The sequence below is a fragment of the Physeter macrocephalus genome, chromosome 20, assembly GCF_002837175.3.
Source record: "Physeter macrocephalus isolate SW-GA chromosome 20, ASM283717v5, whole genome shotgun sequence".
Classification (NCBI taxonomy): domain Eukaryota; kingdom Metazoa; phylum Chordata; class Mammalia; order Artiodactyla; family Physeteridae; genus Physeter; species Physeter macrocephalus.
This window is the reverse complement of record NC_041233.1, coordinates 54802915-54817767: the sequence shown is the minus strand read 5'-3', so window position 1 is coordinate 54817767 and position 14853 is coordinate 54802915. Positions and strand designations below refer to the sequence as shown.

At 53.0% G+C, this 14853-nt stretch overlaps 1 protein-coding gene across 1 annotated transcript in view; it reads left to right on the top strand.

Annotated features, from left to right (window-relative positions):
• LOC114484605 (cartilage acidic protein 1-like) overlaps positions 1-14853 on the top strand; it is a 98387-nt gene that overhangs the window by 79579 nt on the left and 3955 nt on the right. The window contains exon 3 of the mRNA XM_028481939.2: positions 3477-3673. Within this exon, the coding sequence (XP_028337740.1) occupies positions 3477-3673 (197 nt within the window). The remainder of the gene's footprint in view (positions 1-3476; positions 3674-14853) is intronic.

The window sequence follows — 14853 nt, the reverse complement described above, 5'->3', positions numbered from 1 at the left end:
ACTCTGTGGGTGTCCAGGGAAGAGAAGATCACATCTAGCCCAGGCAGATGGGGCAGGCTTCGTGTGAGGAGTGTAGGGCGGGATGGTATGGAACCAACTGGAGCATCAGCCCCATGGAGAAGAGGGGGAGGGGATAAGGCTGGCCGTCCTGGGGGGAGATTGTGAGAGGCTCGGATATCAGTGCAGCAGACCCAGCCAAGGGCAGCCTGGGTGGGGGGAAGGAGTGGCGACTCCGTGTCCCACCTCCCAGCCTTGCGCCCCATGTTGCTGGAACCCCTACCTAGGAGCCCTTGGTCTGGCTTTGTGTCTGTAGGCCCTGGCGGGGGAGGGTACACAAGGGGACAGAGTGTCAGGATTCATCCCAGGCTGCCATGTAGGCTTGGGAGGACTCTGCGGCACGTGCTCATTCTGTAACAGATGGAGGATTTGAGCCAGCCTAGTACCCCTACCCCTCTACCCCTTAGGGAGTACCCTGGAACTAGCACCCCCAAGTCCTTCAAACAAGAGATGGTCCAGGGCCATCCACTCCCCCAGGGCCACCACCATGGGAGCAGGGACCTTGTGTGCACGCCCATCACCCCCCATTCAGGGTGAAAGGACTGGCCTCCAATAGGTGCAGAGGCCATGGCCTCTCCCCCCACTGGGGGTGGTAAAGACATTCTCCTTGGGGGAGACCCAAGGGACAGGGGGTGCGAAGGAGGGGTGTCAGTGCTGGACTTCATGTGGAGGCTCCTCAGCCATAGCCTGGAGGGGGGCCATGCCCGCTTTGTCCATCTCCTGAGGTGGGTTAGACTCAAGGCACTATTTCAAGAGCATTAGACCAAGAAGTGCCCTCACACAGCTTCTAGTCCAGTGCCTTTTAAACGCTGGCTCTGGAATCCCTTGTTTAAACAACATTTTGTGGAATGTGATGCGTAAAATAAAATGCATCAACATAGAAATGCTCTGGATGAAACTGAGAGGAGAGGGCCCAGAAGCCCGTCCCCAAGACCGCATTTGTCCACACATTTTGTGACCCTCTGATCTAGTCCAATTCTCGTTTTGCCGAAGAGAAACTCAGAACCTAGAGAGGGGAACTGACCAGCCTAAGGTCACAAAACTAACCTCTGGAAGAGTCAAGATCTGCAGAGAAGCAAATGAAATCAAGGCTGAGAAAGCGTTTTATAAACTGTAAAGTGCGATAGAAATGTAGGGTTATTATCTCCCCTTTACATGAAGTTCTTGGGCATGTCGCTGCTTTGGGAGAGGCCACCAGAAAAAAAAAATGCAGGGGACAAAGAGAGTTGGCATCATAGGCAGTGTGGAAGGAGCACAGGGTTGGAGCTGAAGACAGTTAGAAGCCTAGAGCTGCCATGTACGAGCTGTGTGACTTAGGACAGCTCACTTGGCCTCTCTGACCCTCTGTTTCCTTTTCTAGAAAAATGCCTTCTCTACCTTCTTTCTGGGATTACTAGGGCTCAGGTGAGGCAATGCATGGGAAAGTACTTTTAGCAAGAACTGTACTGTCTTGTGAGAAGCAGTAATGGTAGTAAACAGAAGACCCGGAGGCTTTGAGGCCAAGTATTTAGCACCCACAAGGCACTTCCTGTCCCTGGGGGCTGGAGCCAGCTGCTGACGGTGCTGGAACCCAAGTGTTCCATCTCTGCTGCCTAGACACGTCCCATAGGTCATGCCGTGCCCTCGACGCACAGCCCTCAGACACTCTTTGTCAAGGTGTCTGAGGCGCAACCTCCCATTACCGAGTGCTGACTCAGCCCCCAGTAAGCTCCGTCTCCCCTTTCGCACACGGTGGATGCCAGAAGGCACATGGCCAGTCACTCAGCATCCCCCAAACCTCGCTGGCTCTGCATCTTGGTGACAAAGGGCCAAATTGGTTCTGTTTCAGGAAAGCAAGAAGTGATTTCTCTCAAAGACCTTGGAGAGTTCTTTCCTCCCTCCCCACAGTGTTTTCGGCTGGGGACCGTCCAGAGGCTGGCAGCTGAACTTCACTCGGGATGTACACGCTCAGGTTCAGACAAAGGCAGTAGCCCGGGGACTAATGGATGGAGGTTGGCCAGGTTCCTTTGGAGAGCCTGACAGGTGTTCCAGGAGGAGGGAGGAGTCCAGACATTCCTGGCTGTGCTGCCTGGGGGTGACCTTGGACACACCACTTTCTCCACATGGAAAGGCAAAGGGAAGAAATCGACCACAGGACACCTAAGCCCTTATGACTCAGACATGGGCTCTGAGGATCCACGCATTCAATCAGTCAGCAAGGATTTACTGAGCACCTATTGTGTGCCAGGCATCGTGCTAGGTCCTGGGGGACAAAACAGACAAAAAGTTCTGCCCTTGTGGAGCTGACATTCTAGCAGGATCAGACAGAGAAGGAAGAGCTAAATTGGAAGCTAGAGAACTGTCAACCGGTGGTAAAAGCCGTGGGAAAGAGAGCAGGGGTGAGGGGCGAGGGTACGCGGTGACAGTGGTTACAGGTTTCAGGAATGTGGGCAGGCAGGCCTCTCAGAGAAGGGAAGATTGCGTGAGGGCCTGAAGGACATGAAGGCGGGAGACAGCCATGTGGGTACCTGGAGGAAAAGCATCCTGGGCGGAGGGAACAGCAAGTGCGAAGTCCCTGAGGAAAGAGCATGCATCAGGGAGGTCGCGTGGTTGCGGGAGAGTCAGACGAGAGAGAGATGAGGACTGGGGAGCTCTTTAATCTTTTCCTTCCAGTGCCTCGGACAAAGCGATCCAGCAGGTCCACCTGATGACTTTAGATGCATTTGTAATCCCCTGTCTGGGATGCCAGTTTCATCCTACTGTTTAAATGCTGGGACTTTCTGTCAAGAGAGAGTCATTCCAAACCTCAATGACAAAGCCTTCTGCGCTTCCAGAATTCACTCCAGGTCCCTTAGGTTAGCAGAGAGGGCCTGGGTTTGAGTTCCAGCACCTGACGCTTACTAGCTGTGTTACCTTGAGAAGGGCACTCAACCTCTCTGAGCCTCACTTTCCCTGATGAAGTTCATCAGTTGCCGCATCTGCAAAATGGGTTAATAATGCAGACTCCCATGCCTACCTCACTTGATTGTTGTTAAATTTAAATTAATGAGATCATAAATATGAAAGTGCCTTTTACATTGAAATGAGCAAGATAAATGTCAGGGAGTTTATTTCAGCAAAGCCTATGGTAAGGGGCTTATCACTGACTGCCCACCCCCCTCCGCCACCCTGCTCCTTATCTGCATCCCACGTGGGACCTGTTGACTCTCACTTTGCTTCGGTTCACATCTGATTCAGGGACACTCGTCAAATACCCGGGGACCCCAAGGCAAGGCTGCCAAGGGTTCCCCAGGAATACAGCGGTTCCCCAGGAACGTTCTGGGGCTGATTTGTCTGCACATAGACCTGTCCGGGAAGACTCTGAGCCCACTGCTCTGGTCGGATAGAGCCAGGCGGGCCCAGCTGCTCCCCCCAAAGTCCCCTCCCCCTTCCTCCTCCAGGTACAATGGCCCCAACCTGGTTCTGAAGTACGACCGGGCCCAGAAGCGGCTGGTGAACATCGCGGTGGACGAGCGCAGCTCCCCCTACTACGCGCTGCGGGACCGGCAGGGCAACGCCATCGGGGTCACAGCCTGTGACATCGACGGGGATGGCCGTGAGGAGATCTACTTCCTCAACACCAATAATGCCTTCTCCGGTAAGGGCTGGGGGCCTCGGGCCTCCCCCTGGCCCCCACCTTCTTCCTCCTGGCACTAGGTTACTGTCACTGGCTTCCCCAGGACCTCACTCCGTCCCAACAGAGACAGCCCCAGGAGGACCCGTTCTTCTCTTATGCATGAAGTTGTTTCTCACCTCCCAGCCCATGGAGAGGGAGGCCTTGGGCAGAAGACCTGTCCCCTCCCTCGGACTTTACGTCCTCCTCGCCTCCCAGTCCGAGCGGCAGCCCCGTCCTCCTAACTGACCCCTCCTCCCTTCTCCCCGACTCCTCGTGGCTCAACCACTCAGCACTTCTCACGCCCATAGCCCGCAGACGACTCCCTGGCCTAGCCCTCCGTGCTGCTTCCAGGGAACTTTCTAAAATGCTTTGAAATCCTTCAAAGGCCCCCATAGCTTTCAGCTGAGCTCATTTTTTCACCCCACATTCCTGCAGAGCACCTACAGCATGCCAGACCAGAGGCGGTAGGTGCTGGGGATACAACTTGGTGGAAGACAGATCTGGGGCCTGTCCTAGCCCAGAGTGCCATCCCAGTCACTTCGGCTCTCCTGTAAATGCGGATTCTGACTCAGCAGGCCTGGCTAGGCCCTGAGATCCTGCATTGCTGACATGCTCTCAGGCTATGATGCTGCTGCTTGTCCAGGGACCACACTTTGAGTAGTGAGGTCCTACACACCAAGGAATGGCTGAGAGAAACTGATGCCCAGAAGGCTACATAATAGCAAGAGTAATGATAACAACTAATACTTAAGTAGCACCTACTATGTGCCGGGCCAGGATCTAAGCACTTTGTATTAATCATCTCATTTAAGTCTCACAATAGCTCAATTAGGTAGGTACTGGTGTGGCCCACTTTATAGTTGAGGAAACTGAGGCACAATGAGGTCATATGACTTGCCCAAGGCCACACAACTTGTAAGTCCCAGGATTCAGATCCATCCTTTTAATCAACACACTCTATGGCCTTACTCAATCCAATGCCCTCGGGGCCTAGTGGAGAGCCAGGCTCATGGTTGGTGCTCAGTGTTTCATTAGTTGGGAGACTGTGTTCTTGGGGTTGCAGGTGGGAGTCTGCTCCCATGGGGCCATAACATCTGCAGGGAAGTCCCAGGCCATGGCTTCCTCCTGAAGGATGCAGGGCCCAGTGCCCCTTTGGGGCTAGGTTGGACATGGACTGCACTCTTCCAGATGGCAGCAGCCTCTTGGGTTGGTCTGAACAACACCGTGTGGTTCAGACCTGTGAATTCACCATTCTGGACCCTCCCAATCTCCTGGAGGCAGGTGATCGCCTGGCTATGGGGACCACCTTCCCTGCTCCCATAGACACACACACACACACACACACACACACACACACACACACACTGGCTTTACCCTGGGCCCAGGATCCAGCCCCAGACTGCCCCTGCTGTTGAGCCCTGCCATTTGCATGAATGGCAAGGGAAGGGGTTGGAGCTGGTGCCAGGGGCAGGGGCAGGCGGAGCTGACTGGCAGACAGCCAGCTTTGTGCAGCCGAGAAACAATGAGCCACAGCCCCAAGTGGTGTTTTATGGGTTTTCATCTCATCTTGCCACCAAGTGAGGCCTGAGAGATAGTAATTATCCCTACACAAATATCAGGGCATGATTACCCAGCTGGATTTACTGCCCTCTCTCCAACCAAGCCAAGATTGGATTAGGACACAATTAATTGATAGGCTGATCAACCTTTAATGTGGGGCAAGGTCAGGAGGGAAGCAGCAGCAAGGGACGGCTGTGGAAGGAGTGAGTGCCCAGGAAGATGCTGGAGGGACGCAGAAATGGGGAGCGCTGTGGAAGGAGGTGTTTAACGTGGGCTGAGTGGGCACGATGCCAGAGGAAGGGGACAGACTCTTCCTACTCACTGAACACAGAGCATCGGGGCTGGGACCCGACCGTCAGGTGTCTCGAAGCAGCAGCCCTCCCACGCTCTTAGAGCGTTTCATCGTGAATCCTCGAGCAGCGGTGCTTAGCCCAGGCTGCGCACTAGAATCTCCTCAGGAGCTTTAACGCGCCCAGTTCCCAAGGAGCATCCCAGTCCAGTCCAATCGGAACCTCTCGGGGTGGGACCCAGTTATCAGATTGGAAAGCTTTCCAGGTGATTCCCTCGTGCAGTCGAGGTTGACAGCAATACCCCAGAGTCATGTTGGTTCCGTGCTCAGCCTAACCATCACCCCATTTACTCACTAATGTATTCACTCATTGGGTAAGTATTTACTGAGCACCTACCGTATGCCAGGCACTATTCTAGGCACTGATGATGCCCCAGTGAATGTAACAGACAAAAATCCTGCCCTGTCTCTCCAGTGCAGTCTTATATTTCTCTAGGAATCTGACTCCACTCTCCTAGCCACTAAATTCCTCAAGGGCAAATTCCATGTATTGGTTATTTTGTGCCTCCCTCTGGCCCAGCCAGAACTTGAACATCCTAAGAGTACAATTAAAACTTGATAAATAAGTCCAGGAAGAACAGACAAGGCACAAGCATTTGGCCTGAGAGAAGGTTTGCCAACAGAGGGAAGACAAGAAGAGGCAGGCAAATGGAGCCCCCAGGAAGGTTCCTCTGGGAGAGGCTGGCGCTCGGCCCCCAGAGCTGGGGTAGGGGAGACACTGCCCCCCAGCCTCAGCCCCAGGCGTGCACCTCCCAGTGACCTTATGTGGATTTGAGGGATGTCTGTGGGTTTGAGTTAATTTTTCAGTTGAGTGATTCGATTGATTCATCGACAGTGGGTGGGGTGTGGAGCCATTTGTGCCAGGTCAGCACTTCCCTGGGTCCAGCTGGCATGACGCTCAGCCATTGCCACCCTGCCCACAATGAGGAACCGGCGATCCTCTCCAGGAGCCCCAGCCAGCCTACGCTTGCCCGTGGCTTATGACTGGGGGCTCCTTTAGCCTGTGCCCAAGCATTGGAGAGACCTCTGGAAGGACGGACCCACCCTGTCCCTCAGCCGGCTTTTAGGATGTCAGCACTGGGGTCCTGCATCCTGGCAGTGTCCCGTGGGAGTCAGTCTGTACAAACCTGGGACGTGCCCCTCACCTACTGGGTGACCTTGGGCAAGATGCTTGACCTCTCTCGATCTCAACCCCTTCACCTGTAGTACAGGAAAACCATATCAATTTCATAAGTTCAACTCCCTCCAGTAGCCCCACAGACTGTATCCAAAGTCTTTACCGTCACCGGCCACACCCCTCCGGCTGTGAGCCAGTCGCCCTTCTGGCTCCGTTTCCTCCACTCTTCCTCTTGCTCGCCGCATTCCTACCCGAGGCCTTTGTACTTGCTGTTCCCTCCGCCTAAAATGCTTTTCCCACCGTTGTTCTCAAGGCTCACTCCTTCCCTTCATTCAGGCCCTTTCTCAGATGAGGTCTTCCCTGAAAGCCTTAAGACCGTACCCTATCACTCCCTATGCCCTTAACTTGCTTTATTTCTCTTCAGAGCACTTACTGCTGTCTGAAAATATGTTATATATTTGTTTGTTGTTCATCTCTTCTACTCTTCTGCTAAACACCATGGGGACAGAAACTGTCTTGTTTTCTGTTGTATCTCCAGGACCAAAGAAATGCTTATGTCACTTAGTAAACATTTTTTTAAATTTATTTTATTTATTTATTTATTTTGGCTGTGTTGGGTCTTCGTTGCCGCGCGCGGGCTTTCTCTAGTTGCAGCGAGCGGGGGCTACTCTTCGTTGCGGTGCATGGGCTTCTCATTGCGGTGGCTTCTCTTATTGCGGAGCATGGGCTCTAGGCACACGGGCTTCAGTAGTTGTGGCTTGCAGGCTCAGTAGTTGTGGCTCGCGGGCTCTAGAGCTCAGGCTCAGTAGTTGCGGCGCACAGGCTTAGTTGCTACGCAACATGTGGGATCTTCCCAGACCAGGGCTCGAACCAGTGTCCCCTGCGTTGGCAGGTGGAGTCTTAACCACTGCGCCACCAGGGAAGCCCATAAACATTTAATATATATATTTGAATGAACAGCTGAGATAATGAATGAAAAGTACTTATTATGGTGTCTAGGACCTAATCCATGCTCTCTAAGCAACGGCTGTTATAATTCTGTGGCTTGAAGAAAGGCAGAGACTTTAGAAACGTCCTGGATGGAGGAGCCACAGGCCTCCCTCCCGGCCGCTTGAAGAGAGGCTCTTGGAGCAGAAAGAGAAAAGGACCATCATGTAAATAAGACACCATACAGATGAGGGTATCAGGAAGGCACAGCTCAAGGGTTAAGAACTGGAAAGTAGTAAGAGGGAGGGAACAGAGGAAGACTGACCACAACCCCAAGAGGCCTGGGCCAGGAAAGCAGCGTACAGCTTAACTGACCTGGAAGAGTACTAGCCAGTGTGTTTCAGGCAACACTACTCTGTAAAAAACCAGGTAGGAGGGCTTCCCTGGTGGCGCAGTGGTTGAGAGTCCGCCTGACGATGCTGGGGACACGGGTTCGTGTCCCGGTCTGGGAAGATCCCGCATGCCGCGGAGCAGCTGGGCCCGTGAGCCATGGCCACTGAGCCTGCGCGTCCGGAGCCTGTGCTCCGCAACGGGAGAGGCCACAACAGTGAGAGGCCCGCGTACTGCAAAAAAAACAAAACAACAACAACAAAAAAAAACAGGTAGGAGTGTGTGCAGGACAAAGGCGGACAAGAGGCCCGCTCCAACACCCCGTCCACATCCAGGAACCCAGGGCCTCCTGCAGCTCCTGCGCAGAGCCCATCCCTCAGAGCTCCTGTGCTGGCTACTCCAGCCGCTGCTTGGCTTGGCCCTGAGCTCTTCTGCCCACGTGACCTGGCCTGGGGTAACAGGAGTGTGGTGCTTGATGGGTCACTGTGGACTGTGAGCCCCACACCCTACCTTATTTATTAACTCATTCAGTTCAGCAGAATGGTCACTGACCATCCGCCATCTTCAGTCTACATATACCTCCCTCCCTTTCTACACAAATAGTAGCACGCTCTGTTCACAGTGCCGCCTCTTACTTTTTGGTTTAACGATCGGCTTTGGACAGTATTTCACAGCAGCACACAGAGAGCTTTCTCATTCTTTTTATGGCTGTATAGTATTCCATTGTATAGATTTGCCATTTGTTGAATTGGCCCTCTGTTGATGAATAGTTAGATTGCTTGCAAACAGTGCCACTGAATGAATAAGCTTGTACAACATGCCATTCTCCACAATCCCAGGTGTGTCTGTAAGCTAAGTTCATAGAAATGGAATTGCTGCATCAAAGGAATGTACAGGGGTAGTTTTGATAGGCATGGCATGTCCTTCAAAGGAACAGTCCTAATTACACTCCTATCAGCCCTGATACCTGTGAGCCTTTCCCATCCCAATAGTCTCACCAATACATGTCATCATTTAAAAAAATATTTGCTAATCTGATAGGAAAAAAATTGGGATCTAAGTGTAGTTTTCATTTTTCTTAAAATGAGCAAGGCTGAACGTATTTTTTTATATTTGAGTCTCTTTTTTCTATTGATTATCAGCCTTCTTCGTACTGATTTGTAACACCTCTTTATAAATTAGGGAAACCAGCCCTCTGTCTGCCATGCAAGTTGCATATAGTTTCCTCTTGCTTGTCATTTTTCTTTTGTCTTCGCTCATGGTGGGTTTTGCAGTGCAGAACATTTTTACTTTTATGAACTTGGATTTATGACTCTTTTCTCAGATGGCTTCTGAGCTCCATATTATACTTAGGCCTTCAGCAGGGCTTTTGTAACCTCTCAGAGAGGAGGCTTCAGTCACTGCGCCAGAGAGAAGAATGGAAATGGGGGGCGCCTTGCACTTCCAGACTCTTCTGCCCCCCACAGCAAATGAGTCTGCCTTGAGAGTGCACCCATTGTCCACAGCTCTTCACTCAGGCCCCTTCCTGCTGCACCCAGATGCTCTACACCTCGCTTCTCAAACAGCTTTCGCAGTCCAGCACTGGCAACAGCTGGAAGCTCATAAATTTGCAGAATCTCAGACCCCACCCCAGACTGACTAGACCAGAATCTGCATTTTACCACGATGGCCAGGACTTCCTGTGCCTGGGTAAAGCCTGACATACACTAACCCTGAGGCTCCACCCTCTTTTCCTAGGATCCTCTAAGCCCTAAAAATGGATCCTAGGGTCTCCTGATCCCCAGCCATGTTTCCCTTGGACACAAGGCCCAGATTTTCAGCTCAGCCAGCATGATCCCATTTGGGGAGATGAGCACACAACCTGCTCAGGCTCCCCGCCCCCATCCCCACTGTGCCTCGTTCCCATGTAGCCCCAGAAGAAGCAAGGATGGGAAGAGGCTGTCAAAGCAGCATCATAAAGAGTATGGAGCCCTGAAATCCATTTCCTCGGTCCTAACAAAAAATGAGGCTCCTCGGGAGCCAGGACTGCCCTCCACCAGCCCCCGCCCAGCTATTTATTTATTTATTTTTAGTTTCTGCTGTGCAGCAAAGTGAATCAGTTATACATATACATATATCCACTCTTTTTTAGATTGCCTTCCCATTTAGGTCACCGCAGAGCATTGAGTAGAGTTCCCTCTGCTGTATAGTGGGTTCTCATTAGTTATCTATTTTATATATAGTAGTGTATATATGTCAATCCCAATCTCCCAATTCATCCCACACACCCCCTTCCCCCTTTGGTAACCATAAGTTTGTTTTCTACATCTGTGACTCTATTTCGGCTTTGCAAATAAGTTCAGCTGTGCCATTTTCCCAGATTCCACATATAAGCGATATTATATGATATTTGTCTCTTTCTGACTTACTTCACTCTGTATGACAGTCTCTAGGTCCATCCATGTCACTGCAAATGGCATTATTTCATTCCTTTTTATGGCTGAGTAATATTCCATTATATATATGTACTACATCTTCTTTATCCATTCCTCTGTCAGTGGACATTTAGGTTGCTTCCATGTCCTGGCTTTTGTAAACAGTGCTGCAGTGAACATCAGAGTGCATGCATCCTTTCGAATTATGGTTTTGTCTGGATATATGCCCAGGAGTGGGATTGCTAGGTCATATGGTAGCTCTATTTTTAGTTTTTTAAGGAATCTCCGTACTGTTCTCCATAATCTGCCCACCTCTTTAATATGTGGTGGGGGGCTTTGCAGTCAGACCCCAGTTTGAGGCTCGGCATTGCCACTTAACAACAGCTGTGCATTAGGTAAACGGTTTAACCCTCTGAGCCCGATTTCTCTCTGTAAAACAAAGAATCTATCTTCCTGACGTGACTATGGAGAGGACCAACTGAGCTAATGTGGGTGATGCACTCAGCAGAGGCTCATCGGATTTCTCTCTTCTCCCTGGGATGGAAGAAGGAAGACTGAGAAGGAAGAAAGACTGGTCTTTCCCTTCCACCCCAGCTCCAGCCTCACTGCTCTGCAAGCTGCTATCCCTCATGGCCAGAGAGCTCTTGGGCATGCCTTCTCGGCCACCTTATGATCCCCTCAAAGGCCAAGCTCCTGCTCCCACCCTCGGCTGGCCCGATGTCCCTGCTTCCATCGCTAACCCCGCACTGTGGACTTGCTCTGATCCGCCACACCCAGCCGCGCCCTCCCGCCCCTCCTGCTCCAGCCTCCTGCACCCAGCGCTTCTTCCCCACTTTCCCTGTAGCGTCACCCGGGATCATGCCTGAGCTACTCCAGAAGCGGCCTCCCCACTTCATTTTCTCCCCTGTTAGCCCACACCTCACTCCACTGCCAGGTGAATCTTCCAGAAACACTGTCTTCCCCAGATCAGAAACCACCCATGGCCCCTTCACCCTCAGTGCTGGATTAGTGGCTATCTCCTGGCCTGCCATGCTGCTCCTCCTGCACCTGCACAAACCCTACCCTCTAGACAAACTCAGTGTCCCCTCTGTGCCTTTGCCGATGCTTCCCCACCTGGCCTTAGCACCGCCCCTCCTCTCTGCCTAACGGGCAGTGGAGTGAGTGCTCAGAAGCACAGGCTTTGGAGTCAGAAAGACCTGGGTTTGACTCTGTCTCCACTACTCACTGGCTCTTGGGCGATTGACTTAACCTCTCTGCCCCCTCAATTTCTCCATCTGTAAAATGGGGCTATACCACCTTTCAAGGTGCCTGAGGGGTTTAGGCAAGATGATGATTGTAAAAAAAACAAGAAGTGCTTCATGCAGAGCCTGGTTATGCGAAGTGCTCTGCATGCTGGAGCCGTGCTATTGTTACTCTGATGCTTCGGTTCAGGTGCCTCCTCTGTCATGAAGCCCTCCCTGATCACTGTGGCCTGGTTTCACAGCATCTCCGGGATGTACTGTCCTGTTGTCTCTGCGGGGCTCTGCTAGTTGGGGGATCATAGGCAAGTCCCCTTGCCTCTTGTGCCTCAGGTCCTTCCTCTGTAAATTGGTCCTGAAAATAGTACCTACCTTGTGGGCTTGTGGTGAGGGTTAGTGAGTGAATGTATGTGAAGCGCCTGGCACATAGAAAGCTCTGTAGGAATGTTAAGTAGCATTAGTTTTACCGCAGTCCCATGGCATCTCCTCTGCCTATCCCTCCTGTTGTCAAATGAACTATAAGTGCCCTGAGTGAGGGACTGAGACTCCTACTTCCATGAGGCCTCCCCCAGCACCCAGCAGGGAGTGGTGGGCCCTTGAGCCTCCTCCACTTGGCCTTCCCAACTGGCTACCTGGCAACAACTGCCGGTTCCACTGGGCTCTGAGACCTTCAAGGCTCCCTTAATGCCAACATGCCAAAGTCTGGGTGGGAATGGGAGTCCTCAGATGTGCCTCTCAGAGGGGCCATGACCTCCAGAGCCCCCTACCCTGCCCTTGAACGCCCTGTTTCTCCCAGGCCTCCGGTCTGTAGGGGTCACCTCCAGGGACTCGGGAGAGCCCTTCTCTCCTACAGCTAACAGCCTCTCTTCTTCCCAAGCTGCTGCCCCCGACTCAGTGAGGGGCCCCAGGGCAGAGTGCAGCTACAAGGAGCCAGAAGGTGGGATTACACACTGACATGGGCCAGGGGCCAGTGCTGGGTGTTTATTGCCGGTGCCAACGACCCACACAGCTCACTGTTTATCTGTCTTCCTGACACACCTAATTACCCAGGTTGCAGCTGCCAGAGCGTTTGCTCTTCCTAAATCACAGGCTCCCATCCCTCCTGTCGCCCAGGCCTCCAGGCCTCTGCCTGCAGAAGGGCTGCCATTGATTTTGCCGTTCCCGTTTATGATCTACAAGGCTGTGCATCTCTGTTGCACATTCTACCTTAGTTTATTCTTCTGGGCGTCCCTGCTCAGCTCAGAAGCCAGGAGGCTGGGACGGGGGAAGAGGCTAACGGTACGTGGCGCCCTCACCCCTCTGGCCACAAAGCCCAGAACGTGGCCCGAAGTCAACACCCCCGCGCAGCAGTTTGCTAAGAACAAGGCTAGTTCTGCCGGATGCTGACAGGTGAGCTGCAAAAGGGGTTCCATGGCCGAGTATGTTTGGGACAAGCTGGCTTAAGTCAAATTAAGCCCGTAATTTATTGCAGGACTTTTCAAAGTTTTGATAGACTGATGTCCACTGAGAACCTCCAAGGGTGGATAGAAGGTGCGGTCTTTCCTGAGCACAGACGATCACGAAATCTTTTCTCCAGGCAGCTGGCAGAGACCAGGGTTCCACAAAGCACACTTTAGGAAATGTTGGGAAATGTGAGCAGGAGGAATTGGGGGTGATGAGGCAAAGAGAGGGGGATAGAGTCACCCTGGGCTCGTTTTTTCCTCTTGTCTAGCTGAGGCAGGAACTCGGCGGCTTGAGAAATTTCTTCCACTGAATGCAGAGGTGCCCATCAGAGCTCTGCAGAGCCCCAGCTGCCGGCAGCTGCTTTCTCACCTAGGCTAAGCTTTGGTAGAGTTTAACCTCGGGATTTCAGGTGGGACTAGACAAGCTGGAGGTACAGTCTAAAGAGGCCCTGGTTTGACAGAGAAGGGCAAGGGTCACTCGCTGTTGTGAAAGCTGGGCACCCGGAAGCCTGCAGTGCCGTCCTCGGAGGCCCCCCAGGCATCAGAAGGCGATGACAAGGCTGCCACTGCCTCGGGAACAGCCATGAGGATGGCAGTCTCAGTCCACAGTCCCTTTTCCGCAGTCCTGAAATCCAGAATGCTCTGAAAGCCTCAAGTGCTTTTTTCAAGTCCGTGGGAAAGTGAATTGATAGCAAAACCTGTCCTGAGCTGACGTGAGCTATTTATGGGCTTTATTTATCCCACCTAGTGTGACTATTCATATATTTCACTGCAGAAATATTAAGGTGTTTGATTACACGGTGCTGCCCCAGTCCCTGATGGGGGTGTTATGTAATAAACGGTGTATGCACTGTGTTACCTTTCTGACACGTGAAAGGAAAAAAAAATCTCAATCTCTAGACACAACTGGTCCCCGGGGATTGCGACGAGGGCCCGGGGGCCCGGGGTGGCGCAGAGCAGCCAGAGGACAGTCCCCGCGTGCCGACCCGGGGCCCCAGAGTTTTCCCCTGCAGTTCCCACAGCGATGCTGGGAGGGAGGAGGCACAGCTGTTACCCCCAACTCTCAGATGAGGAAACCGAGGCTGTGAAGAGGATAAGGAACCGGCCAAGGCCCAGAGCAAACGGGAGTCAGAGCTGGACCCAGGCGCAGGCCCTCTGAGTCGGCACCCGCGCTTCTGTCCAGATCAGGCTCCTCAGCGGGCCCCGTGGGCCGCCCTCCCAAGCCAAGCAGCTCTGTGCAGACCCCAGCTGCGGCTCCTCAGCCCAAGCCCCACCCCAGAGATGCCTGCGGGACTCCTGGATCCGCCTTCCGCTCTGCTGGGAAAGGGCCTTCCCCTCCTCAGGACGGGGCCTCCGCGCCGCCGGGAGGGCCAGGCAGAGTGACACAGCTCTGCCCCCGTGCCAGGTCCCTGGAGTCTGGCGTGCATCCCTCAGGCCAGCTGCAGGCCCCACAGATGATGCGCCAGCCCCTGTGGGTCCCCGGGGTCTTAGGAGGTCCCTGTGTGAGGCCACTCAGAGAGCACACCCTTTGTCCTCTCCCAGGTAGAGCCACCTGACGAGCCTCCTGTGCACAGCCCTCACCCGCACACACTCACACTCATCCACTCACTCTCACACTCACTCGATCTCACACTTACTCACACTCTTTTTTTTTTTTTTTTTTCTGCCGAACGCGGGCCTCTCACTGCTGTGGCCTCTCCCGTTGCGGAGCACAGGCTCCGGACG